The 27,407-nt window shown below is 36.3% G+C and overlaps 2 protein-coding genes and 1 long non-coding RNA gene across 3 annotated transcripts in view; 1 reads left to right on the forward strand and 2 right to left on the reverse strand.

Moving 5' to 3' along the window:
• Positions 1 to 8,906, forward strand: part of LOC142336460 (uncharacterized) — a 537,002-nt gene extending 528,096 nt beyond the window's left edge. The window contains exon 3 of the mRNA XM_075385309.1: positions 8,447 to 8,906. Within this exon, the coding sequence (XP_075241424.1) occupies positions 8,447 to 8,688 (242 nt within the window). The 3' untranslated portion in view covers positions 8,689 to 8,906. The remainder of the gene's footprint in view (positions 1 to 8,446) is intronic.
• LOC142336458 (sodium-dependent serotonin transporter-like) overlaps positions 1 to 27,407 on the reverse strand; it is a 526,993-nt gene that overhangs the window by 59,070 nt on the left and 440,516 nt on the right. The window lies entirely within an intron of this gene.
• Positions 19,014 to 20,066, reverse strand: LOC142337282 (uncharacterized). Its single transcript, XR_012758937.1, has 2 exons — positions 19,928 to 20,066; positions 19,014 to 19,352 (listed from the first exon to the last, which is right to left on the reverse strand). It is a non-coding gene; the product is annotated as an uncharacterized LOC142337282 (long non-coding RNA).

Raw genomic sequence — 27,407 nt, forward strand, 5'->3', positions numbered from 1 at the left:
AGAAACTGGACCCCTCGCCGCTGAAATAAATTGAGAGCTGCTACTGTTTGAGAGCAATTCGTCGGTTTTTGTTGTCTACAGGTCTGTATTGTGATCTTTTTCTGGCAACCATGTGGTACATGCTAATCGTCCCGACACCTCTCTTGCTTTTTAACGTATTGTGATTTTTAGTAAGGTTGTTTTACAATCAGTTTACAGAACGATGTGTGTGTGTGCGTTGTAGAGCAGCTACAATAGCTATAGCTGAGCGCAGCTTTTACTGACCCTCATCTCTTATGACCTCTTATAAAGGTGTGTTGGTTTGCTACCAGTTTTTACGATTCGGAGAGATATTTTGGTTCTGTTTTTCACAAGTTAGCTTGCAGTAAAACCCGAGCTAAATTGCGGGTGAATAAAGATTTTATATAATTTGTTTTGATGAACAAATTTGAAGAGAGAAAGAGGATAATTGTAGGTGTGAAAAAGCTTTTCGTCAAGAGAGGAAACCTTTTGTTCAGATGCGGCTTGATCATTTTTTCCAGTTTTAGCTCTAATTTTTTTCGACCATATTTTTTTCCTGATATTTTTAACCAGTAATTGACGATTATTAGATTTCTAGAAGCCTCTTTGAGTGGTTTGTCATTTTGTCGTGTTAATTTTTTCTAGTTTTCAAGTTTTAGAGTCTACGGGGAACTGTTTTAGGTAGCAATTAGTATTTCGGGTGCTTTGGGGACCTTTTAATTTGACTGGTAACAATTTAAAATTGTTTTTAACGAAAATTGATGAAATTAAGTCGGTTGTCATTTTGTGATAGTATAAATGTGTGATCGAGTTTAAATGTAAGTGATCTGAATGTCGTTGGCTTCATAAATTTTTTTAAATGTGTTTTGTAAGATGTGGCCTCTTTCTGTAGCCATATCTGTTGTTATTGGTCTTGTATACACTTAGAGTTTTTGATACTCTCCTAGATATTCTTTGTTCAAATAAATAAATTTTTGCCTGGTTTTGTCAGCACTCAGATTATGAATTTTTTTTTACTATGGGCGAGTGTGTTCATATAATTGTCTGAGATGTGATTTGGTTGTTAATTGCCCGAACGAAATTCGAAGATGAAGCAATTGTTGTAAACGTGCTCCTTTGTGCAAAATTTTCTGTTGTCTGTTTAGACCTTTTGGGTGTCTGTTACGCCCTTGGATTTTTGCATTTTGTGTGATCTAAATGTTCTCAAGTACAACTTTAAGCAGCTGAACTCAACTGGCAGAAATTTAGTCAAAAGTCGAATCAAAATTGCGCCAAAATTAGGTTCATTCTTTTACTTGAATCCTAATAGTTGTATAGAATAACCTCGAATGACGTTATTTGAAGCCCCTTAGTCTTCTCACCCATCCTAACTCACCCAGACTGCAATAGATTAAACTTACCACTAGTCGCTCGAGAGAAATTCTTCCGACGTCAATCGGTTATGTTTTTTAATAGCCGCCGTCAGCCTCTCAACGACTATTATTTAGTTGCTGTACTTTTTTAAAATTCACTTTACCTTTTGATAACGTTTTTTATTTTACACAAGTCACGATTTTCATGCTGGACTTCTTTGGCCGCAGAAAATATTTTTTGGCCATAAAAATTTAATTTTTTTATTATTTCTTAGCGTAAAAACGTTCTTCTGTTTTTCTTTCGAAAAAATGATGGGAAAGATTGTTTTTCTGTTTAGTTGCTCTGAAACAAATCTAAGAGCTGTTTAAGGTCCGTTGGTTTAAGTAGAAATTTAACGCCCATTTTTTGCCAGACGTTTTTTTATGTAACCCACAAATTTGTTTTGTTTTAGTGTCTGGAAAAATGTGGGATAAACTGATGAAGCGTGAGGGTATCAGGTCTCTAAGTTCAACAAAGCTGCCGAGGGAAAAATTCGTGGTGTTGAGGGCAAGCGTTCCTTAGAGTTCTGAACCCCCTTCCGCGCTCCACTAAAACCTGCACATTACTGATTTCTGCCATGCATGCTTAAATTCGCTGATGTAAGTCTGGGCAATTTTGTTGGGTAAAATCAGCACTAATGACACCATTTGAAGCCCAATATTGAATTTAACCAAGATACTGGACCCCTCGCCGCTGAAATAAATTGAGAGCTGCTACTGTTTGAGAGCAATTCGTCGGTTTTTGTTGTCTACAGGTCTGTATTGTGATCTTTTTCTGGCAACCATGTGGTACATGCTAATCGTCCCGACACCTCTCTTGCTTTTTAACGTATTGTGATTTTTAGTAAGGTTGTTTTACAATCAGTTTACAGAACGATGTGTGTGTGTGCGTTGTAGAGCAGCTACAATAGCTATAGCTGAGCGCAGCTTTTACTGACCCTCATCTCTTATGACCTCTTATAAAGGTGTGTTGGTTTGCTACCAGTTTTTACGATTCGGAGAGATATTTTGGTTCTGTTTTTCACAAGTTAGCTTGCAGTAAAACCCGAGCTAAATTGCGGGTGAATAAATTGCATAATTTTTTTAAAATGTGTTTTGTAAGATGTGGCCTCTTTCTGTAGCCATATCTGTTGTTATTGGTCTTGTATACACTTAGAGTTTTTGATACTCTCCTAGATATTCTTTGTTCAAATAAATAAATTTTTGCCTGGTTTTGTCAGCACTCAGATTATGAATTTTTTTTTACTATGGGCGAGTGTGTTCATATAATTGTCTGAGATGTGATTTGGTTGTTAATTGCCCGAACGAAATTCGAAGATGAAGCAATTGTTGTAAACGTGCTCCTTTGTGCAAAATTTTCTGTTGTCTGTTTAGACCTTTTGGGTGTCTGTTACGCCCTTGGAGTTTTGCATTTTGTGTGATCTAAATGTTCTCAAGTACAACTTTAAGCAGCTGAACTCAACTGGCAGAAATTTAGTCAAAAGTTGAATCAAAATTGCGCCAAAAGTAGGTTCATTCTATTACTTGAATCCTAATAGTTGTATAGAATAACCTCGAATGACGTCATTTGAAGCCCCTTAGTCTTCTCACCCATCCTAACTCACCCAGACTGCAATAGATTAAACTTACCACTAGTCGCTCGAGAGAAATTCTTCCGACGTCAATCGGTTATGTTTTTTAATAGCCGCCGTCAGCCTCTCAACGACTATTATTTAGTTGCTGTACTTTTTTAAAATTCACTTTACCTTTTGATAACGTTTATTTTACACAAGTCACGATTTTCATGCTGGACTTCTGAGTTATCTCACTCACTGATTCAACTGAATGGATTTTAAATTTTTTCAGTCATTGAATTATGTAATGTATTGAATACGGTCAAAGTCAAAAGCGCAAAATCGAAAGAACAGGATAAACAGAGAAAGCCCTATCATTAAGACATAGTGCCTTAGGTTATCAAAGTTCATTAAAGCGATTGCTAGCTGGCGTTAGTACTATGCATAATAGTCTTTAGTTTAGAAGCTGAATTAGGTGTAATTTTGGAATGTAACCGAAAATGCAGAATTTACACACAAAACAAGAACACTTGACACAGAAAAAATCTGTCAGTTTCTATCTCTTCATTATTTTCTTTCTTTTTCAATCCCAATGTGCCTCAAGCGGGTCAACAGCGGCTTTTTTCTGGCAATTTGCCGGCAACGAAGTTTGTAGCAATTATATTAGACTTGTTTTCGCGATTTTTCTTTACTAGTCTTTAATGCGATTTTTCGCTTGACCGATTTTTCGTCTGATCCATTTGACTTTTCGTCCTCAAAAACGAGATAAACAAGTAGCGCCCAGTAGCTAGCCACTGACGAGAACAACCGCTCTTCGGTCGTTTGAGAGCAATTCGCTCTGATGTTAGTCGTTTATGCTTTTTTCTTGTTTTAGCTGTTTTGGCTCGAAAATTGATGACCATGGTAAATATGTTTTGTGCGTTTGGTTAGTCTATTGATTTTGGATTCATAAAGTTTTATTTGATTTTGTTTGTTAATAGCCGCGTCCTCAATTCCTGGCGGCTATTATAGCGCTCCTAATTTTTTACAATTCAAAGAATTTGAATTGTATTGGGGCGCTGTCTTTTAAGATCTGTTCAGACATTTTCATGATTTTTGAAGTCAAATTGGAGTAGTGATTTTGGTCATGCCGAAACAGGAAATGGAGTGAAAAAGCGAGTGGTTTTTTGGCGTGAATTTTTTGCTCTAATTTTAAAGTAGAGTGAGAAAACGGTGTTTGAACAAAAATTCGGTTCCTCGGTAGTGGTTTTTTTGTTCACATGTGGCAATTTCACTCCGATTTTTACTTTTTTTTTCAATTTTTGGATCGGATTTTTTAAATGGTTTTCCCAATCCATTCACGGCTCATTCTAGACCTAGTTTTTTGTTTGACTCAAGTTTTCATTTCTCGCTATTGGTTTTTTTTCACATGCGGCATTTTGACATTGATTTTCTGTTTTTTCTTATTTTGTTATCTGATTTTTCTTTTTAAAATGGTTTTCTCAATTCACTCATAGTCCATTCTAGGTCTAGTTTTTCTGTTTAGTCGATGAAGATTCTGTGAATTGTATGTCAGGACTTGTCCTGCTATATTTTTTACTTCGTCTAACAGATTTTTGTTTCGTCTTACCCTAACTTCTTGGAATTGACTTTTTCAATGACTTACCTCACTAAAAAAATGACTTCTGAACTCGCTTATGGAACTTTAAATTTTATTAACCTTTACTTGTCAAAGATCGATAGTGTGAATCTAAGTAGTGCCAAACATATATGCCCTAATTCTTGATTATTAGTGTCTTGAGTTTTTGATTTCGAATATTAATTTTGGTATCTTCTCTGTTTGTGCCCCCAGTACGTTATGCGCCCCCAATTACAGAGCACGTGCCATTACATATTAAGTCATTATGTAAAAATTATTGCACGTGCATCAGGGGTGCAAATAATATGCGCCCACTAAGCTGAGGGGGCACAAACGGAGAAGATCCTAATTTTGAAAAGCCCTATTAGGGCTTTCTCCTTAGAGCTTATGTGTCTCATAAAAATGACAGTCCAAAGCTAACCCAAAAAGTCTAGTGCTAGTGGTCTATTAAAGGACTGGTGGTCGATCTGTCTATCTAATCTCTTTAGTTGTTTCAATTCATGGAAGGCCCCAAGCGTCTATCGCGGCTATTTTCCGGCAATCTGCAGGCTATGTTTAAATTAGCACGCAATCTTTTTCCTGACAAACTGTTTCATGAGTGCTGTTTATTTCTATTATGTGCGAGATGCTTTTTTAGCTCGATGATGGTTTTTATCATAGTACATATACTGAAATCAATTCAAGAGATAATAATGAACAGTTTTCTAAGGCTTCCCTGGGTATCGTTCTTTTAGTTGGTATTTACAGACTAAAGATTTGTAGAGCTATCGGCAATTATTTTTGGCAATCAGCGAGCTGTTTTACTATTTCGACCAGCAATTGAATTGTGTAATGTTTCGAGATTGGCTGAATTGCAGGGAAGTTCAATTCTTTGTAAGGTTATGTTATGGATTTTAAGAATGGTTAGAAAGCTTTCTGATAACGATCGTGTCGCAAGAGAGTGACTGTTGTTTCAGGCGCGACAATCGAAACTATCAGTTTTGATACCGATCATTTGACTTCTACTGCGTCTCTAACATTTGATACAACAGATGAGACTGACGATTGCGCGGATGACAATGATGGAGAAGCTCTAGATGAAACTATTACGACATCAAAATCAAACAGAGATCAACTGAAGGATCTGAAAGTCAGTTACAAGAAAATGATGAAAGATCGAGTCAAGAAACAGAAGAACAAAATGAAGAAGAAGAAATTACAACGATGTGTGAAGGTGTTCTTTCGAAAATGCGGGGCGCTTCATAGCATTTCGTCTGGATAGTGTTCAGTTTGTTCTGCTTCTTGAAATGATGAGGTGGTCAGGGAACATTGTGTTTACAAACGTAATTATTGCAATCCGACGATTTGCAATATATTGAAAACAAAACTAATCAATTGTTGCAATGATAACGATATGAATATATTTTTTCTGAACGATATCTTTTTTACTTCGTCTAACAGATTTTTGTTTCGTCTTACCCTTACTTCTTGGAATTGACTTTTTCAATGACTCACCTCACTCAAAAAATGACTTCTGAACTCACTTATGGAACTTTAAGTTTTATGAACATTTACTTGTTAAAGGTCGATAGTGTGCATCTAGGTAGTGCCAAACATATATACCCTAATTCTTGATTATTAGAGTCTTGAGTTTTTGATTTCGAATATTAATTTTGGGACCTTCTCCGTTTGTGTCCCCAGTACGTTATGCGCCCCCCAGTTACAGAGCACGTGCCATTACATAGTAAGTCATTATGTAAAAATTATTGCACGTGCATCAGGGGTGCAAATAATATGCGCCCACTAAGCTGAGGGGAGACAAACGGAAAAGATCCTAATTTTGAAAAGCCCTCTTAGGGCTTTCGCCTTAAAGCTTATGTGTCTCATAAAAATGACAGTCCAAAGCTAACCCAAAAAGTCTAGTGCTAGTGGTCTATTAAAGGACTGGTGGTCGATCTGTCTATCTAATCTCTAGTTGTTTCAATTCATGGAAGGCCCCAAGCGTCTATCGCGGCTATTTTCCGGCAATCTGCAGGCTATGTTTAAATTAGCACGCAATCTTTTTCCTGAAAAACTGTTTTATGAGTGCTGTTTATTTCTATTATGTGCGAGATGCTTTTTTAGCTCGATGATAGTTTTTATCATAGTACATATACCGAAATCAATTCAAGAGATAATAATGAACAATTTTCTAAGGCTTCCCTGGGTTTCGTTCTTTTAGTTGGTATTTACAGACTAAAGGTTTGTAGAGCTATCGGCAATTATTTTTGGCAATCAGCGAGCTGTTTTACTATTTCGACCAGCAATTGAATTGTGTAATGTTTCGAGATTGGCTGAATTGCAGGGAAGTTCAATTCTTTGTAAGGTTATGTTATGGATTTTAAGAATGGTTAGAAAGCTTTCTGATAACGATCGTGTCGCAAGAGAGTGACTGTTGTTTCAGGCGCAACAATCGAACCTATCAGTTTTGATACCGATCATTTGACTTCTGCTGCGTCTCTAACATTTGATACAACAGATGAGACTGACGATTGCGCGGATGACAATGATGGAGAAGCTCTAGATGAAACTATTACGACATCAAAATCAAACAGAGATCAACTGAAGGATCTGAAAGTCAATTACAAGAAAATGATGAAAGATCGAGTCAAGAAACAGAAGAACAAAATGAAGAAGAAATGACAACGATATGTGAAGGTGTTCTTTCGAAAATGCGGGGCGCTTCATAGCATTTCGTCTGGATAGTGTTCAGTTTGTTCTGCTTCTTGAAATGATGAGGTGGTCAGGGAACATTGTGTTTACAAACGTAATTATTGCAATCCGACGATTTGCAATATATTGAAAACAAAACTAATCAATTGTTGCAATGATAACGATATGAATATATTTTTTCTGAACGATATGTTTTTTACTTCGTCTAACAGATTTTTGTTTCGTCTTACCCTTGTTTCTTGGAATTGACTTTTTCAATGACTTACCTCACTCAAAAAATGTCTTCTGAACTCACTTATGGAACTTTAAGTTTTATGAACATTTACTTGTTAAAGGTCGATAGTGTGCATCTAGGTAGTGCCAAACATATATACCCTAATTCTTGATTATTAGTCTTGAGTTTTTGATTTCGAATATTAATTTTGGGACCTTCTCCGTTTGTGTCCCCAGTACGTTATGCGCCCCCAGTTACAGAGCACGTGCCATTACATAGTAAGTCATTATGTAAAAATTATTGCACGTGCATCAGGGGTGCAAATAATATGCGCCCACTAAGCTGAGGGGAGACAAACGGAAAAGATCCTAATTTTGAAAAGCCCTCTTAGGGCTTTCGCCTTAAAGCTTATGTGTCTCATAAAAATGACAGTCCAAAGCTAACCCAAAAAGTCTAGTGCTAGTGGTCTATTAAAGGACTGGTGGTCGATCTGTCTATCTAATCTCTTTAGTTGTTTCAATTCATGGAAGGCCCCAAGCGTCTATCGCGTCTATTTTCCATCAATCTGCAGGCTATGTTTAAATTAGCACGCGATCTTTTTCCTGACAAACTGTTTTATGAGTGCTGTTTATTTCTATTATGTGCGAGATGCTCATGCAGCTCGATGATAGTTTTTATCATAGTACATATACCGAAATCAATTCAAGAGATAATAATGAACAATTTTCTAAGGCTTCCCTGGGTTTCGTTCTTTTAGTTGGTATTTACAGACTAAAGGTTTGTAGAGCTATCGGCAATTATTTTTGGCAATCAGCGAGCTGTTTTACTATTTCGACCAGCAATTGAATTGTGTAATGTTTCGAGATTGGCTGAATTGCAGGGAAGTTCAATTCTTTGTAAGGTTATGTTATGGATTTTAAGAATGGTTAGAAATCTTTCTGATAACGATCATGTCGCAAGAAATTGACTGTTGTTTCAGGCGTAACAATCGAACCTATCAGTTTTGATACCGATCATTTGCCCTCTACTGCGTCTCTAACAATTAATACAACAGATGAGACTGACGATTGCGAGGATGACAATGATGAAGTATTTCTAGATGAAACTAGTACGACATCAAAGTCAAACAGAGATCAACTGAAGGATCTGAAAGTCAGTTACAAGAAAATGGTGAAAGATCGAGTCAAGAAACAGAAGAACAAAATGAAGAAGAAAAAATGACAGAATGGTATGTGAAGGTGTTCTTTCGAAAATGCGGGACGCTTCAAAGTATTTCGTCTGGATAGTGTTCAGTTTGTTCTGCTTCTGGAAATGATAAGGTGGCCAGGGAACATTGTGTTAACGAACGTAATTATTGCAATCTGAGTATTTGCAATATATTGAAAACAAAACTAATCAATTGTTGTAGTGATAACGATATGAATAATTTTTTTTCTGAACCATCTTTGTTTACTTAAAAGTGAGTTTCATCGCAATAACGAAGTACCTTGTGTGCTTGTATTGTTTAGCCAAAATAAAATTTGGTAATTACAAAAGAGGATTTTTTTTGCCGCGCATCGACATATTTTCCTGAGTTTTTGCCTGCGTTTTCAAATAAGCTAACTCCAAAACTTTGTTCAAAAGCCCCTTTTAACATGTCTTCAAGATAGAACTCTGCAATGAGCACATTTTAGTGTCGATGATACCATTTGTAATGATGCCGGGCGATGGTACGCAGCTGGCATTCTTTTGTAGTTGGCTGACATATGTGGATAAATACTCAAAGTTCAATGAAAATAATTTCTAAAATTTCTCGATTTTATAGAACATTGGGTAAAATTTCCAATTTATTAATTGCTCTCCAACAAAGTTCGAAGCATATTATTGTAAATGGTTTGGTCTTTTCTTATGCAAAATTTTTGCTTGACCGTTTTAACTTTTCGACTTCTGCGCCCTTGACTTTTTCGTTTTGCGTGATATAAATTTCGCTCATTTTTCTACAGCGTCAGCAGCTGAACTCACTACTAAAAGTCTATTGAAAGCGCGCCGCATTTGGTGTCATTTTGTCCTTTTAATTTTTAGTGGTTATAATGGTACATAAAGACCTCTGTCGTCATTTGAAGTCCCCTTGGCACTTCTAGTCCCTCCACTGAAGCAGGCTGCAATAGATTAGAGCTCTCACTAGTCGTGTTAGAGCATTTCTTCTGACGTTAGTGGGTTATTTTTAAATTCTGTAAACAAGTTATTTTATGTTTCTGCTGTTTGACATATCGTGATATCAATGGATTGAGACTATGCTAAAAAAAACGATTTATTGATTATAATTTCGAAGTTACTGACCTTTTGTTTCCCTATCGTTGTTAGACGCTTATTTTTCCAACTGCTGTTCAGGATTTAACTCATTGCTAGATAAATTGTGACTTTTTTGTTAAGAAAATTGACATCTTTAGAGAATTGAAAATTTTTCAGTGCAAAGCACTTTTTATGTGCACATTTTAAAATGCCGAAAGTGTGCAGCTCTAGACGTTTAAATGTTAGAAGTTCCTATACACTTAACCAGAAGTTGACTTCCATTAACTTTCATGTACCAGTTTCGTGTTTCAAGCAATGTTACGTGATTCTGCTGAAGTCAATTCAAATTTCCAGTTTGAACCGCTTGGTGGGTCTCGATAATCGCTAGAACGTCTGAGAATTCAAGCAAAGTCACGTAAGCTCTTCTTGAAAACTGAGTCGATTTGTAGAGCCTGAGTTTTTTGGGTACTCAGCAAGAAAAAAGATTAGAATTCTTTTCAGAATAGTGACAAGTTTGTGGACAAACGCACTGATTTGTAATTTGTGCGTTGTATGCTCTTCAGGGTAACTCGTTGCTTGTTTTTATTAGAGAGAGGCAACCATTTTGTTGTAGAAGTTTTGGGTTTGAGCAGCTGCTGTGCTTTGCACATCGAGATTTTCAAATAACGGACACAACCTGACGGTATGTCTAGAAATTAAATATCTATAGGCATTCGTCGATCGCTATTTTTTTTTAGTTTTCCAAAATTTCTCGAGTTTTCCCTCGACTCAGGAACAATATACACTCGTAAACAAAAGTAATTGCTCGTATTGCGTTTTACCACGAATTGCAATCCACTATAAATTCTGGAAAGTTCCGCAAATAATTACAGATGATTCCTTAAGCTTTCCGTAATGAGCAGCATGTTGAAGTTGAAACACCCGTAAAATATTTTAAACTCGAACTTAAAGCTCCTGAGCTCACAATAAATAGGGGGATTGGATATCAGGTGAAAACTCGATTAGGCGAGCAAAATTTGTGTACAAAATTAGGCGAACAAAATTTTTGTTTATAGTTTTGCGGAAATTTGGCGAATAGCAATAAAACATTTAACAGAGGTACTTCAAAATGCACTTGATGCCATAAAGCTGTCAAGTTTCTCGCAATAGTCCTATTTACATGCAAACGAGTTAATAAAAGTACCTAAAATACACACAAGAATTTGGGGTAGTTAGGGTTAAACTACAGGTAAGAATGCTCAAAATCCATAAGTTTTCGTCAATTTTTTTAAGCTATTTCTCTACGAAGTCAATGTTATAGTCATTTAATTTTACGATAATATCAAGCGGATAGTGAACTACCTCTTTTTGTTTCAAGTGCTATTCGTCTAATTTCCACAAAACTTTAGCTCAGAATTTTCGCCTGATAGCTACAAAAAATTTTTTCGCCTTATGCCCACGCCCCTGTAAATCTACTGAACGTCAAAGTTAAGTCACAACATCTTAGCTTTACGACGTGAAATTTCAGTTTTGACGCAATGTAACTCCTCGTTATCAAATTTTGAGAACACTTTTTGGGTCTTTCCCATTATAGCTCCCCCATCTTAGTGGTCAGATAACCTATAGCCCCCCAATCATGGTAAATATACCATAATGTAGGGCTATGTTTTCATTGGGGGGAGGGGCTATAATGGGAAAGACCCCAATTTTTACACCCTTGATGCACTACATTAGGGATCTAGCCAACCTACCAAATTGAGATTATACTCAACGGTAATATGCCAGAAAGCACAATGTCAAGTTGATGAATTCTATCACAAGTTTCACAAGGAAAAGGCTGCCTCTAATTCACGCTTTATAGACTTCGTTTTTATGCCTATAGCAAATGCAATCGCATTTGTTAAACAAATTTGAGAACAAATAACACAGTGAGGACTAGTGGAGGGGATCTATGGTGTAAAAATTGTCTGCAAAATGCGATTTCAAATTGGAGTAATATTGCTTCAAAACTTGGATTTTTTCTTCGTGCTAACTTACGTTTTTCGTTCAGTATATCAGATTTATGGAAAACAGAAATCCAAAATTTTTGAAGATGGTATTCAGAGACAGGTGATTTGATATTTCTTTGGTTAACTAGTGTACGTTTTTAAATTTAACGTTTGATCTCAATGCTTTGCTCGTCGCTTTTCATGTGCTATTATTCAACATTTTCAAAGGTAACTTGGAAATGAAAAGCAATTTCAGCAACATTCTGATTTCCGCTAATTCTAAATGTTCTAAGAATGAACTGCAAATCGATAGAAAGCTAATTTTTCGTAAATAGTAGAGAAAAATGGCAAATATACTTAGAGAAAAATTCAGATAATTTGCCAATGTTCCGTTCATACAGTTCGAAGGATCACAATACAAAACTTGTGGAACTCAATTTAGTGCTTTCTACGATGAACTGGGGAAACTTCTCTCAGAAGTGTTTCGCTAAGTACATTTGTATTTTAAAAAAAATAGAAAATCAAAAGAATTTTGATTTTCTATTTTTCTGCTTTTGATTTTCTAATTTTCTGAATTCAGATAAAAATTAAGGAAAACAGAATTTGGAAAAGCTCTGAAAATAGGCAATTTCTCGTGTTCTATTTTTGTATTTAAACGGTTAGTTTTTTTATCGAGTTGACTAAGTGAACAAAAATGTAAATTTGAAAGGATTTTATAGCATCAACTAAGATGATTTACATTTAAAAGAGGATATTGGAACGCAAATTTAATTTAAGAGATCTTCAAAAAAGAACAAGTCTTTCTTTTCGGAAAGTTTGCATTAAAGTTTAGGAATTCGGATCTTTTGTTCTTTTATTTCTCATTTTTGCTATTTCGCACTCCTCTCTTCTCAATTGATCTCCTCCGCCGATCTGGGAAACATAATCCCGAAGTGATGCATGCGCTGATGATGGGAACAACAGGTATGGGAATAACAGGAAAGGGGAAAGCCTTCTCGGTACCTGTGCCCAATTCAGTTTCCTCCACCCGCTCTAACGCACTGCAGCAAAGCAGTGCCATTAGACTGATTATCCATAATGCGTTCATTCCTAAATCAAACCTTGGTTGAATTAAGACTTCGTGATTCCAGTGTGTGTGTGTGTGTGGGGGGGGGGGGGGGGAGGGTGGTATTGACTTTATGTTGAATTATTGGATTTTTTGAATTGTGATTGCGAATTTTGATACCGAAAGATGTCGTCGTATCAGGCACTTATTCTCCGCAATATGTTCGTCTCTAAATCAAAATAGTCTATATTGATATGAAATTCAGGATATTTTCCGTTTGTGCAACCCCCCCCCCCCCAGCTTAGAGGGTGCATATTATTTGCACCCCCAGACGCACGTGCCATATTTTTACATAATGATTTACAATGTAATGGAACGTGCTCTGTAACTGGGCGGTGCTTAACGTACTGGGGGAACAAACGGAAAGGATCCGAAATTCTTGTGCAAAGTTGTAAAGAAATCATAAAGTCTACTCTTTTTCTGCTTCAATTTTACTGTACATACTTTTGTACATAATAAAATAACCCTTTTCATTTGGAAACAGAAAATGAACAATTTATTATTACCATTATCATTATTAGTTTGATGCTCAAGTCAAAACGCATCATTTCAGCAATACCCGGGAAGAGGTTACGTGACAATTTACCCAATTCCATTTTACCCAATGCCATTTTACCCGACGCCATTTTACCCAACCTGCCATTTTACCCAATGCCATTTTACCCAATACCAACTTACCCAATGTACTTTGATCTTTTCGTTCAATTATCCGATAACAAATTAGCAGTCGCTATTAGAAGGATGATTTAAAATATTTGTGGACAATATAATCTCATGTTCGGTTGTGATAGTTTCATATCAAGTCCCACTGGCCATTTAATTATATAATTGGCTAATCCCATGTTCGGTTGTGATAGTTTCATATCAAGTCCCACGGGCCATTTATATTATAGTCGGCTAAATAGTCGTTCTGGTTAATTTAGCAATGAGGTAAATTGGGTAAGTTGGCATTGGGTAAAATGGCATTGGGTAAAATGGCAGGTTGGGTAAAATGGCATTGGGTATAATGGCATTGGGTAAAATGGAATTGGGTAAATTGTCCTGACACCCCGGGAAGAATCTCTTCCCCTAAAGTCCTCCCATTTGGGGGGGGGGGGGGGTAATTTGTCTCTGGGGGGTAAATTGATGTAAGAGTGAGGAAGTAATTTTATCTGGTGGTGGGGGCAAATGATATAAGAGTGGGCTGCAATGGTGCAATGGGACGCTCTCCATTTTTGTAAGTTTTTCTTCAGCATTATCGCAGTTTCGGATGTTCACCAAATCGCGTATGTGGTTGACATCCGATTTGAAAACTGTTTTCATATGCTAACCAGAAGTTTGAAGGAGTTATTTCGAAATCAAAGTTCAAGTTTTGACTATCTGCCTATAAATGTCGTGTGGTAACTTACTTCTGACGTTTACTACTTTATTTAATACGTAATTGTTGATAATTTTGCTTCCCGAAGTCAGAAGAAATGATGGAAAGACAAAAACTATGCCGAAAGCTTTTTGTAAAATATTTTAGCAGTTATCACTACTGGGTGAACAGAAAAGCGGGTATTTTGCTACCCACACGCGTGATCAGACAAAGTTGTGATCCCAATTAATCACGTTTTGATTTTTTGACCCGTGATTTTTTGAGGTTATGAAATCTTATTGAAAAGCCTGAACTAAACGACTTTTTGACCCGTGATTTTTTCAGGTTATGAAATCTTTCCGAAAAGCCTGAACTAAACGAAGGCATAAATTCAGCAATGGATGAGTAAAAATGCAATTGAACTAGTTTAAAATTAGTAAATACAAATAAACTGGTTGACCCCATTTTTTGCTCAAGAGCGGTTCAAGCTGCTTATTGTAAGTGTTTGCAAAATGTGTGTGAGTGAGGCAAAACTTAACACCATCTCCTTAACAATTAGCAAAAGATGCATCATTGGTTATTTTTATCAACTTTTTCGAAGTTTCAAAGTGAGACTAGGCTTTCAAATCGGTTTAAAAAATTCCTCAAAGAGAGATTCGCTATTTGCTAAGATAGAGTGCAGCATTATTTCCCATCATACAGTTTGAACTAACACGAAATGTTTATCAGAGTCGTTCAAATGTTTGTTTTAACATCTATATATGTATATATCTTTAAAATTGAGAGTATTAATGGAATCGAGCGACAAAGGATAAAGACAACGCGTAGTTTTAATATATAAGTACACACACATACACACACACACATATATATATATATATATATATATACATATATATATATATATATTATATATATATATATATATAAATATGTAAATATATATGTAATTTTCTCTGGTTGTCAATAAATTGCTCCCTAAAACTCTGTCCAACAAAAACCATCCCTTTTTGCGAAAACGGGAAGGTTGTTGAAAAGGCCTAAAAACTTATGTATAAATTTTTGTAAGTCCCCAATATTGAGTTTCAAATATTGAGTTCATTACCTACTACCGGCAGTTCGCAAGAAAAAACTTATTATATTTCTTTCATTACTCTACTTTCTACGTTTAACCTAGAAAGGGGTTTTATGACAAAACGTGGTTTATGCTTTGAGGTCTTACACGGAAAAAAAGGTCCATTTTCAAACAAGTCCCTCGCTTTTTAAAAATTTAATTTCCAAAAGGAACAAAATTTTTGGCAAAAATTCAATATTCGTAGATGTGAAAAACAAATAGGCTGTGGCAAAATTTTATGGAAATGTCCCAAACTGTTTAAAAAAGCTGTTTAAAACTGTAAAAAAGCCACAGGACTAGTGTATTTAATTTATTTGTTTGAGAGCAGTTTCTTAGAACCTCTATGTTAATAAGCAAAACAGAGTGACTGCTAACGCTTCCGTTTGTTCTCTAAAATAAAAATGGGAATAAAAGAAAAACATTTCAAAATCAAATGCTTCACGTTTAATGCATCAATTAGTGGAAAATTATTTTCAGCATTAGCGAAAACCATTTGGTTTTCGCTAATGCTGAAAATAATTTTCCACTAATTGATGCATTTAACATAAAGCTTTTGATTTTGAAATGTTTTTCTTTTATTCCCATTTTTATTTTAGAGAACAAACGGAAGCGTTAGCAGTCACTTTGTTTTGCTTATTAACATAGAGGCTCTAAGAAACTGCTCTCAAACAAATGGTGTATTAAATATACTAGTCGTGTGGCTTTTTTAAAAGCTGGACCATTTTTTGTCGGACTCTTGACCTTTTGTCATCAAAAACGGGATATACAAGTAGCGCAAGGAGGTCATTAATTTCTCTTAGAGCCTTTCTGGACTCTAAGTATGCAATTCACCGAAACGTGCTGGACTCTTAAGTATGCGATTAACTGAAACTCTTTTGGAGACATATTCATGGTGTGAAGGCAGTTCCTAGAGTTGGACTCCATACTCTTTCGCCACTTAACACCTAACCTCCGCACCACTTAACTCCTCACACCCTCCCCCACATCCCACGCCACCTCACAACCCTCCACACATAACCCAGCACCCAACCTTTTTGTTAAACAAGTGCCCTAAAGTTTATCTTTATCAAGTGGTACACTTGTTTTTGAGCTGTTTTTTTTTCAAATTTGGAGTTGAAGTATATTAGTTTTTCTCAGCAAAAGAAAAAAGATTTCAATGATGATAACAGATTATGCGCAGGTTGCATCAAAAGCTCAACAAAAATTATGGGAACGAGTTGTACACAATATTATTTTTCTCATTTAATATTTTTTCCAAGTTCTTCAGTTTTTGCAGAAGTTATAGATACGCAAAATTGACTCGATGTGTAAAAAAAAAATTTTCGGCACAATTATGAAACAAAAAACCAAAAGCCACAAAATCTTAGAAAATACCTAAAAATCCCTGAGTTATTTTTTTCAAAACTTGCTGAAAAGAGTGATAGCCAGTTTATTGTGTTTGTGTTTAGAAGTCACATAAAGCTCTAACTTAATATTTTCTTATTTTGAAACTAAACCTAACAACTTAGGATTCCTATCAACTAAGATGCTGGTAATTTCTACCTAATTAAAAATGATCTAGATTTAGAGGCTTGCTATAATTCATGAGATTAATTGAGCGCCATTTGTTTCAAGAAAATTTCGCGATATTTGGTTTCAGTTGATTTTTTGTTGATCAAGGAGCTTAATACTATCGAGTCGATATCCTTGATTAATATTGCACATACCATAATCCAATATTTTGTAGTCGGAGGCAAAGAATTACCTACATAGTTTTTGGATTCCTTCATTTGAGAACTTACAAATCAAAAATTTCGTAGATTTCAATTTTTAATGATCAAATAAAGAATATTGTTTCTTTTGTTGAATTAGTTTTTCGATTGACTTTATAATGTTCTTTCAAATATATTTTTTTCCAATTCATCAATAGAAAACGATTAATTTTTCTCTTAGGCCTCTTAGCATATAACAGTTGACGATACTAGAAGAGCAAAATTCAGACTGATGGGTGGCTAAACTGGGCAAAAAACTAGATAATTTGATTAGAAATTTTTAGAAAGTCTAGTAATAATATTGAAAAAGAATATAATGAAAAATCAAAAGGGTCGATTTGGTGAGTTTGAATTTTCTATGCTAACTGATCTAAAGACCCTAAAAGAGTTTGATTGAATTCTGTTGTTTGAAAGTTAATAGTTTCTGAATGCTCCTAAAAGAAATTTGAAGCAATTATTTTAGGTCTTGTATGAGGAAGTATGTAGTAGAATACGATTCAGTAACGTCACACGAAATCCCTTGATGGAGTTATTTTGACTGTTTAAAGCAAACTGCAGCTAATTCTCGCCTGTGTCAAATTTCAGTAAAATTGAGCCTATTCCTGTCTTAAAAAGAATTTCTTCCGACGTCAATTGGCTGAATTTGTAGCTTAAATTACAAAAAATTTGGTCAATTTTTAGTCAAAATCTTTGCAAATTTTAGTGCTTATTTTCCATTATTGTCACATAATCTGGATGCATAATAAAGCTTAGACTTGCATTAATTATACGAATAATTGAGAAATTAAGCTCGAGTGAGCACCCAACAGGTTTTTTTGTAAAATATTTTGCTTTTTTTTTGTATTTATGGAAATTTCTAAATTAAAGATTCATTTTATAGCATCGCTAACATGGTTAAAAGTTTAGTACAAAATTTCTCGAAAATAGAAATTTTTTTGAGAAAAACAGTTGGATTTGACCTACTTTAGACAATGTTGACCACATTAAGACAGTCGTTTTTATGTCATCAACATGCTGCACTGCTTGATGTGCTATTATAATAAGTTGATAAAATTTTATGCATTGATAACTGACCGGATGTCCCCACCCTAAGATGCTGAATACCATCCTGATTTAATTAAAAAAACGTTTAATTGAAATTTTAATTTACTCTCATAGTTTCCCTTTCCAATGATTAACAAAAAAGCAAAATGAATCAGAGTTGAATGAAGCTGATAGCGTTTAACACTTTGGGACAACTTTTTGACAGCGAAATCCTTAAGTGTTTTATGAACATCTCAGTTGGGTATCTTTTTAGTTACCAATGCGTTTTATCTAAATTTATTACAAGTTTGTTATTGAAGAGAAATTATTTTTTATCAAATTGATTAAAATCTTAAAATTATTCTTTAATGTAAGGGATCAATGGTGCAAAAAGTGTTTTGAAAATAGCCTTGAAAAATAGTTAATCCCACGTCAAAAAATAGATTTGTATTTGAAAAATTATAGGGTGGTAAATTACTTTTGATTTTCAGTATATTATATTTTAACATAAATTTATTTATGGTAAAAATTGTTAAAAAATTTATAATTTGCAAATTATGCGATGCATATTAGACGTAGATCAAATTTGTGAATTGTTTTCATTTTTTTTGCGCTAGAATCACATTCGGCTGGATTGGGGTCGTCAGTGATAGGCTCATTAAGCGATGAAGTTATAAGGATCATTTGTACTTACAATTATGCAAACTTTGTAAAAAAATTAAGTATTCTCAATTGCTCAGCTGAAAACTATTTTTGGCTACCAATGTGAAGTGTGAAGTTTCATCGATTTTAATTGGTCGCACTTTTCTAAAAAAAAATTTTGTAAGCTGAAGCTCTCAATAGTCAACACAGAACCGCTCGAATTTTCTCACATGTACCTGAAGTCTACAAATCACACAGTAAGGTTTAAGAAAAGGACAAAATTTTGTCACTGGGGACACCGAATGACAACGCTATCCACAATCATATGAGAAAAGAATGAAAATGAAAAAATCAACATTTTCTATATTTAGAACCAATAAGGTTTACATTAAAAGAAGGAATTGAAACCAACAGTTATTTAAGTTATTACATCATGCTAGAAAGTATAATTCATTAGAGAGGATAATTCACAACCAAGTTATTAAACAGCATCTCTTTGCTATTTGAGTCTCCTTTTCTCATTGTCATTGCAAATTCCCATAATGATGCACCCGTTGCTTATATCGCCAATGGGCCATTCCAAAGAACCTGCGCCCAATTCTGTTTCCTCCATACTCATGGGCTCTATCACACAGCAAAGCAACACCAGCAGGCTTATCGTCCAAAATGAGTTCATCTTAAATCAAATTAAAACTTATGTAATACTTTTGTGCAAAATTATCATTATGTTAATAGCCGCAAAAACAAAGCATCGTGACACCAATACGGAACTCGTCCAGTTTTTAAATCGGGGATTAGTATTATTTAAAGTTGATGTGTCCGCCCGACCAGTAGCGTATTCTTCTGTAGGGTGAAAAAAATGTTATCAAAATTGAAACCACAAATCTGAAATCATATCACATTTGGGCCAAAATCTGGATCTTTCCATTATAGCCTTCCCTCAGCCTAGTGGTTGGTCAGATAACCTATAGCCCCCCCTATCATGGTAAATATACCATAATGGGGGCTATAATTTCATGGGGGGGGGCTATAAAAGGAAGACTCCAAAATCTTTTGCACGGAATAGAACTCAAAGAGTTGATTTCAAATTGAAGGGAATTCTACTAAACTTTGGAAAATAACCTGCTTGTTCATAATAATTTTGCTCTTCAAAAGCTGAGCTAAAGTTGTTTTATTCATTGTTGAACACTTATATTTTTAACTTAAATTTTTCATAAAGTTAACGTAAAATTGGCATATATTTGAATTTACCTTTGAGCTCAGTATCGCCTTCCTTGAGTATTTGTCTTGCAATGGTCACAAATCTGCTGATTAAAAAACTACCAACTTTTCAGATGGCTATTGTCAGAAATGATATCGAGAAAGTCAAATAATTATGTGAAGAAGTAACATTTTCACACTTACCCGTTTGACGAAAAAACAAAGTTGGTATCGCATGTGAACAATTTCTGCCTTTGTAACCCTCCTTGATATATGTTCACGTTCCTTGATCAGTGTTCACCATGCTTTTTTTAATGGTTATAAATCAATTGAAGAAAGCTGGGGCTTAAGTGGCCCAAAAAAACAAATCCCAAAACTTATTGAGGGGAACCTAATTTCGTTGTTTTAGTACTGTAAACGAATTTACAAATCTCAATGTGTTTGGAAGTTTTTAATAATACAGCAAATCCTCGCACTCACTCATCAAAAATAAGCAAGAAAAACAAGTCCATCTTCTAAAATTTTGTCAACTCAAACATGTAAATTTCACGACTAAAACCAAAAACTAATCGTTTACATCTAAATAATCATTGAAATCACTTGATAATATTTCAAAAAACATGAAGATATAAGGATTTTTAATTAGGACTCTAAACTTGCGCAATCAAATATAGCATCCACTTCGGCTTTGTGGGTGCAGAATAATTACACCCTCCCCCCCCCCCCCCCCCCCCCACCCGGATTGATGTGCCATATTTTTAAATACTGATTCACATTGTACTGGCTTGTGGTTTGAAACTCATGCATTTCGTATGAGGGGCACAAACGGAAAAGATTCATCAATTTTCTCCGCGAAACAACATTTTTTTTGCTCATTCATACATTCATAGCCTTTACAGTAGAGTACTTTAATGCAGTTAATGAGTTTGTAGAATTAGAAATTATTGACCCTCGCAGTTGGAATTCAGTGATTCCATATCAGAAAAAAACTCATTCACCGGCAAGGCTGGAGTTTTATCAATTAGTTTTCCTCAATCTGGTACCCCGTAAGCTGGGCTGCGTGTTCTTACATTACGCCTTCGCCTTTTTCAGATTAATTGAAATCAGACTAAAGAAACGGAGACCCGGTATGTACATGAAAAAGAGGTCCATATTGTTAGGCAGCTAACAGTAATGGTCAATGCGAACAATAAGGCCGATAATCTCAATTCCTATGTTTGCCATTACTTAAATAATTGCCAATAATATAACCGTTTTACACGCTTCACTCGGTATCTAACGCGCCAGATTCTCCCATTATTTATACTCAATCACCATTTTTAATTTTTAAAAACACTAAAAAGAATTATTTTCTACAATTTTATAAAACACTGTAAAGGGTTTACCACCAGCAAACTTGAACCTAAATTTATATGTCGCAGAGGTCTATAGACCTATTCATAGACCTATTAAATTTAATCAAAATAAAAAAGGGAAATTTTATTTTTCAAAATTTTTCCAATAAAAATATCTGAGAACCATTGTCAAACTTTTAACCGAGGGGTTGCAACTACTCAAGCACTTAACAAGTACTATACTACTAAAATGCATAAGGATAAAAAGCTTATCTGGGTCGGTTCTTCGATGTGTTGGGTCTGTGCAATGGTCTCATTTGTGCGTCGCATTCTGCTAACCCAGTGTGATCAACGTCTGTTTGGTCTGGGCCTGGGTCTGTCCTTGGATACTTTTGGTCTGACAGAGGGTCTGGGCGTTTTTGTTTGACTAAAGGCCTGATTTGAGTTTTTTGGCTTGACCCAGATTCTGGCTTTAGTCTGTTTCGTCTGACTCTTGGACTGTATTGGTACGTCAGTCCGGCCTCAGGTGTTCCGGGGTCTAAGTTTTTCGTCTTGTCCGAAGTTTGGTTTGGGTACCCGTACATAATTCCAAGTGCGTTTCAATACTGGGCCAGTATCGATGTTACGAAGTAAATAAAAGAACGAATTTTAGCCAATCAGAATCGAGTGTTTCTAATCTTTAAAAAAAAGATTTAAATACGTTCTAATATACGTAGAAAGTTGCGAAAAAGTTCATTTAACCTAATTTTAAGTAAATGTAACCACTATATGTATCGGTTAAGCTGGTTTTCGGCTTAATATTTTTAGGTTTTCTAGACAATTGCTGATTGAATACGAACTGATTTGACGTCAATGACATCAGACGAAAAAAACCTGTTAAATGAGCATCAAAAAATTTTTCCGTATAAGTTTTCACTTATTGTCTTGATCATTACTAACGCGAATACGTTGCTTTATGCTAATAATACGTTGCTTACAGTTGAATAGAATACGTTTGATTAAGAATTGAATCTTTAGAACTTCTGATATTTTCGTCAGAGCTTTTTACATGGTACCGCTCCTAGTTACGAACACTTTTAGCCTAATTGTTGTGCTAAACTTACCAAAAGAGATGAGTTGAAGCAAAGCACACTGCCTGAGATTCCGAGAATTCCATGCTGTAACTATGCAACTAATCATGTCTGACTTACCTAAGGAGAGAATTGCTTACCAGTCTCCTCCCTTCACGAACACTGGCCTTGACTACTTTGGGCCATTCTATGTTACTGTCCGCCGTAGTACTGAGAAAAGTTGGGGCTTCCTCTTCACCTGTCTCACTACTCGCGCTGTCCATATTGAGATAGTTACATCCATTGACACCAGATCTTAAGTTATGGGATTTGAGCGGTTTGTGCCACGGAGGGTTACACCTGCCATGATTTGGTCCAACAATGGCACTAACTTTATTAGCGCGGAGAAAGAACTCCAAGAAAGTTTTGAAAAGTGGAACGTTGTCAACATTGCAGCTGAGCTCGCTCACAATAGTATAAAGTGGAGGTTCAATCCACCCAGCGCACCACATCAAGGTGGTATCTGAAGGAGTATGGTACGCAGCTTCAAGCGCGTGTTGTATTCTATTCTTGGCACGTGTCGCCTCACGGATGAGGTACTGCATACTACATTTTGTCTCTTGGAGAATGCTCTCAATTCGCGTCCTTTAACACCGGTAAGCCCTGATCCGTGCGATTTGAACGCTATAATGCCTAACCACTTTCTCTTAGGAGAATACTCTACCGGTATTCCGTCTGTTGTCGGTATTAATGAGTTTGACCATCGTAAACGTTACGCCCGTGCGCAGTCGTACGCTAATGCGATCTGATCCCGTTGGATCAAAGAGTACGTACCGACGTTTAACCGACGCTCTAATTGGCAGACGCCTGCCGAGCAACACATTAAGACCGGTGACTTGGTTTGGATCTTTCAGGAAACCAACCCTAGGGGTTACTACCCAACCGCTCGGATTGTGCAACTCCGTTACGGTTCCGATAGCGTCGCGCGATCTTTCGTTTTACGTACGTCGACCGGTTCACTCGTCCGTCCGCTTGCAAAACTTGTACCAGTTTCCCAGCATCTTCTTCCGCGCCGGAGGATGTTACGAAGTAAATAAAAGAACGAGTTTTAGCATTTCAGGATCGAGTATTTCTGATCTTTAAAATAAGATTTAAATACGTTCTAATATACGTAGAAAGTTGCGAAAAAGTTCATTTAACCTAATTTTAAGTAAATGTAACCACTATATGTATCGATTAAGCTGGTTTTCGGCTTAATATTTTTAGGTTTTCTAGACAAATGCCGATTGAATACGAACTGATTTGACGTCAATGACATCAGACGAAAAAAACCTGTTAAATGAGCATCAAAAAATTTTGCCGTATAAGTTTTCACTTATTGTCTTGATCATTACTAACGCGAATACGTTGCTTTATGCTAATAATACGTTGCTGACAGTTGAATAGAATACGTTTGGTTAAGAATTGAATCTTTCGAACTTCTGATATTTTTGTCAGAGCTTTTTACATGGTACCGCTCCTAGTTACGAACACTTTTAGCCTAATTGTTGTGATAAACTTACCAAAATAGATGAGTTGAAGCACGCTCTCTTGTTTTATTCGACGCGTAAATTGTTTTGGAGTTCCCGTTTCTTCGGATGTTTATCCCGGCTTATTCTGTTTGCTTTAATTGATGATTGTAAGCTTCCTGTGGGCATGGACTCAACAAAGATTAGTCTGCCTCACTCTGAAGGTGGTGATCGTCTCAAAGAAAGAAAGGCTTCTCTGGCTGGGACTGTAGTCGATTGGGACAAATGGGAGGAAAAAGAAGACGCAATTGAGTCGGAAGGACAAGCACTGAGATAAGAAAAAATACAGTTCCTTGGTGAGGGTCAGTACGCGACTATGACTGTGTGGAAGACAGAAGCTTTACACATTGACAACAAGATAGTTGCTGTTAGGAATGTCGGCCAAGGCTCCAGTGAAGAAAAGAGGGACGGAATCAATCGCACTACGAAAGAGAGGCAACAACATGGGACAGACAGACCGCAGACGTCAACGCTCAGGAAAGAGTAAAATCTCTCTTCAACGGTTCAGAAAACTGTAAGAACATAATAGTTTTTTATTTGCTGTAAATTGATTAAAAAACCATTTTAGACGGCAAGAAATCAAACCTCATTTTTTCTGCTCTACAGCCACTAAAAGGAACACAATCAATTTGATAGATAGACTCATCCTACCGGTCACCGTTAACACACACAAAAACATCGAATTTTTAAATTCTCGGTCGAATTGGCGAAAATTAGGAAGTGATCTAGTTGGTTCGTATATCACAAAATAACCTCTCATATAGACAAAAATTGAGAGAATATCATGCTAAATTGTTCAACTTTGAAAATTTTTAGTCAATTTTGATGCAAAGCAGAAACATAGAAAATCGATATAGAATATCGACAAACCGTATTTTCGCGCATAAAACCATCCAGTTTACTGGAATAGCGTTCCGTATTCAAGAATTTTCAAAAAAATTGACCAAAAAAGAGAAAAATTGGACAAAAGCAAAATTGATTAACAAAGTTATCCAAAATCATTTTCAACAACAAGGTTAGTTATTTGAGTGAAACTTAATACACAGAAAAAGTTGTATAAATTTTCACAACCTCCGGCCTACAAAAAATTTTTGAGTTCCCATAATTTTTCTCGTCGCTCGTTTATGTACCGTTTCGTCCGCGTCCTTTTCGTCCTTTATTTTTTCAGTTCTCCGTGTTCCGTTTTTTCAATAACCTCGCCCTCCCAAAACTTCACTTTTCGTTTTCTTTCGCTACTTTTCCGGATTTCGATGTAGTATGTCATATGTGATGAAATATGTTGTGGTTTTGCTGTAGTATGTTGAGTATGCTAGTATGCTGGTTTGTTGTTTAGGTCTTATAGCGTTCTAGGGTGTGACTTAAGTTTATTCTCGAGTTACGGCTGGATTGTCGTTTGAATCTTCAACTTTACAAATTTACTAGCCCTCCTTTTGTAGTATATTGATTTTGCTGTTGTATGTTTGTGTGTAACTGTATGATTGGTAGTTGGTTTGGTCCTTTTGCTTTCTAGGGTGTGACTTAAGTTTATTCTCAAGTTACGGCTGTATTGTCGTTTGAATCTTCAACTTTACAAATTTACCAGCCCTCCTTTTGTAGTATATTGATTTTGCTGTTGTATGTTTGTGTGTAACTGTATGATTGGTAGTTGGTTTGGTCCTTTTGCTTTCTAGGGTGTGACTTAAGTTTATTCTCGAGTTACGGCTGGATTGTTTCTTAACTTTTCCAACTGTCTTAGTTTACGAATACACTACTGCAGTTTATTAAATTTTGTTGTAGTTTGTTTAATACCGTTAGTATGCTGATTGTTTGTTGTGGTTTGGGTTTTGCTAGGATGTGACTTAAGTTTATTCTGGTTATGTTAAGTTATGGCTAGTAAATTTTTCAACCTTTTCATCCTTTTAGTGTACTACTGCTTTGCCCTAAAATAAATTGTTGTTATATTGAGCACCATAATGTACTATGCTAGATTGTCTGGCAGTAGCTTCTCTCCTTCTTCCTGGGGTGTGATTTAAGTTTGTTCTGGAGTTACGGCTAGGTTGTTTGGTTGAATTTTTTGCTGTGGTCTGCTAACATAGTTCCTTCCGACCTCTTTTCCCGCTCATTCTTTCCCCACCGTCCCGTTTATTTGCGTTACGCGTTTATCGTTCAACTTCCCGCGCGTCCCGTTTCCGTTCCGTCGCGCACTGCTCGCTCGATTTCGTCCGTCCCGTTTCCGTTGCGTCGCGCGTGGCCCGCTCGACTTCCAGCCCGTAACGTTTCCGTTTTGTTGCGCGTTGCTCGCTTGACTTCCCGCGTGTCTTTTGTCTCCTTCCGCATTGAGCGCATAGCTTTCAGTGCTCCACTTCTTTTTTTGTTGGGCACTATGTGCTCGATGACATTTTCTCCTCTTTGGGCCGTTTGTTTTACAGACCATCAACAGTGTGCTGTGTTTGGTGTCCTTTGCGTTGAGTCTGTTTTGCGTAGATGTGGATTGTTTGGAGTGTGCGTATAATAGATAATCGTGTGCAGTGGTAGTTTGTTCTTTTTTCCAAATAGTAACATCGTGATGTCTAATAGTCTTGATCAAAAATTCAAAATGTTGTACGCTGCCAGATCAAAGCGTGAGGCCGAATTGCATGCTTTGCATGAAGATTCTGCATTGTATAAATAGTCAAAGCAGGCGAGTGAAAGTTGAACGCCTGGTAACAAAGTGCAACGAAGCTTTTGTGACTGTTGTAGACAAAAATGAGGACCTGATTGCATTTGCTGGAAAAACGGAGGTTCCAAGTGCACTTGTTCCTTCATTAGAGTCTTACTTGAAGGATATGACAACTAAGAACAAGGTACTCCCTTCAGCACAAAACTACATCAACTCTGCTGACGATAAAGCGAGTGAGTTCCAGGAACCAAGGGTTTCCATTCGTTCTAGACTTTGCACACTGATCGCCTCGTCAAAAACATCTAGTCAGCGTAAACATGATTACGTAATTGCTAAAATGAAGCGCAAAGAAATTGGAAATCAATATGAGGCAGCCATTCGCCTCGCTAAACAGAAAAAGCAAATGGAATTAGATGAACTGGAGGAAAACAACAGGAAACGGTTGTCAGAGGAAACTGCAAGAATGTGAATTGCTGGACTCCGTTTCTAAAGGTGGCCAATCTGAAACAACTGCAAGTGCTAGGAGCTCAGCGAGAAGTGAAAAGGCTGTCCAGGACTGGATCAACACCTCACTTGCTTTAAGTTTTAACAATTAGAAAACTGGTGAACCAGAGGTTACGAAAGACACTCCAAAATGCCCTAGCAACAACAACGGTGAAACAGTGGAAGATCACAACACTGAAAATTCGAGGCACTCTATTCCAAAAAACTACATTTTAGGCTAGGAGACCTTGCACCAACTCGACCTGTATTATACTCCACCTGAAACTTTTTCGGCTGCTGCTAACACACAGGCGTTGTACCAGGCACACCTACGCGCGCAAATGAATCAAACAGGCCAACAAGGCACGGTGCTTCCAAAGAAAACTAACCAGGGAACCGCAGATAGTCACCCAACTTCAGTACACGCCCCAGTGGCTTCTTCAAAACTCACTCAATAGC

Source organism: Convolutriloba macropyga, chromosome 3 (genome assembly GCF_964194025.1).
Source record: "Convolutriloba macropyga chromosome 3, txConMacr16.3, whole genome shotgun sequence".
In the NCBI taxonomy this organism is placed as follows: Eukaryota; Metazoa; Xenacoelomorpha; order Acoela; family Convolutidae; genus Convolutriloba; species Convolutriloba macropyga.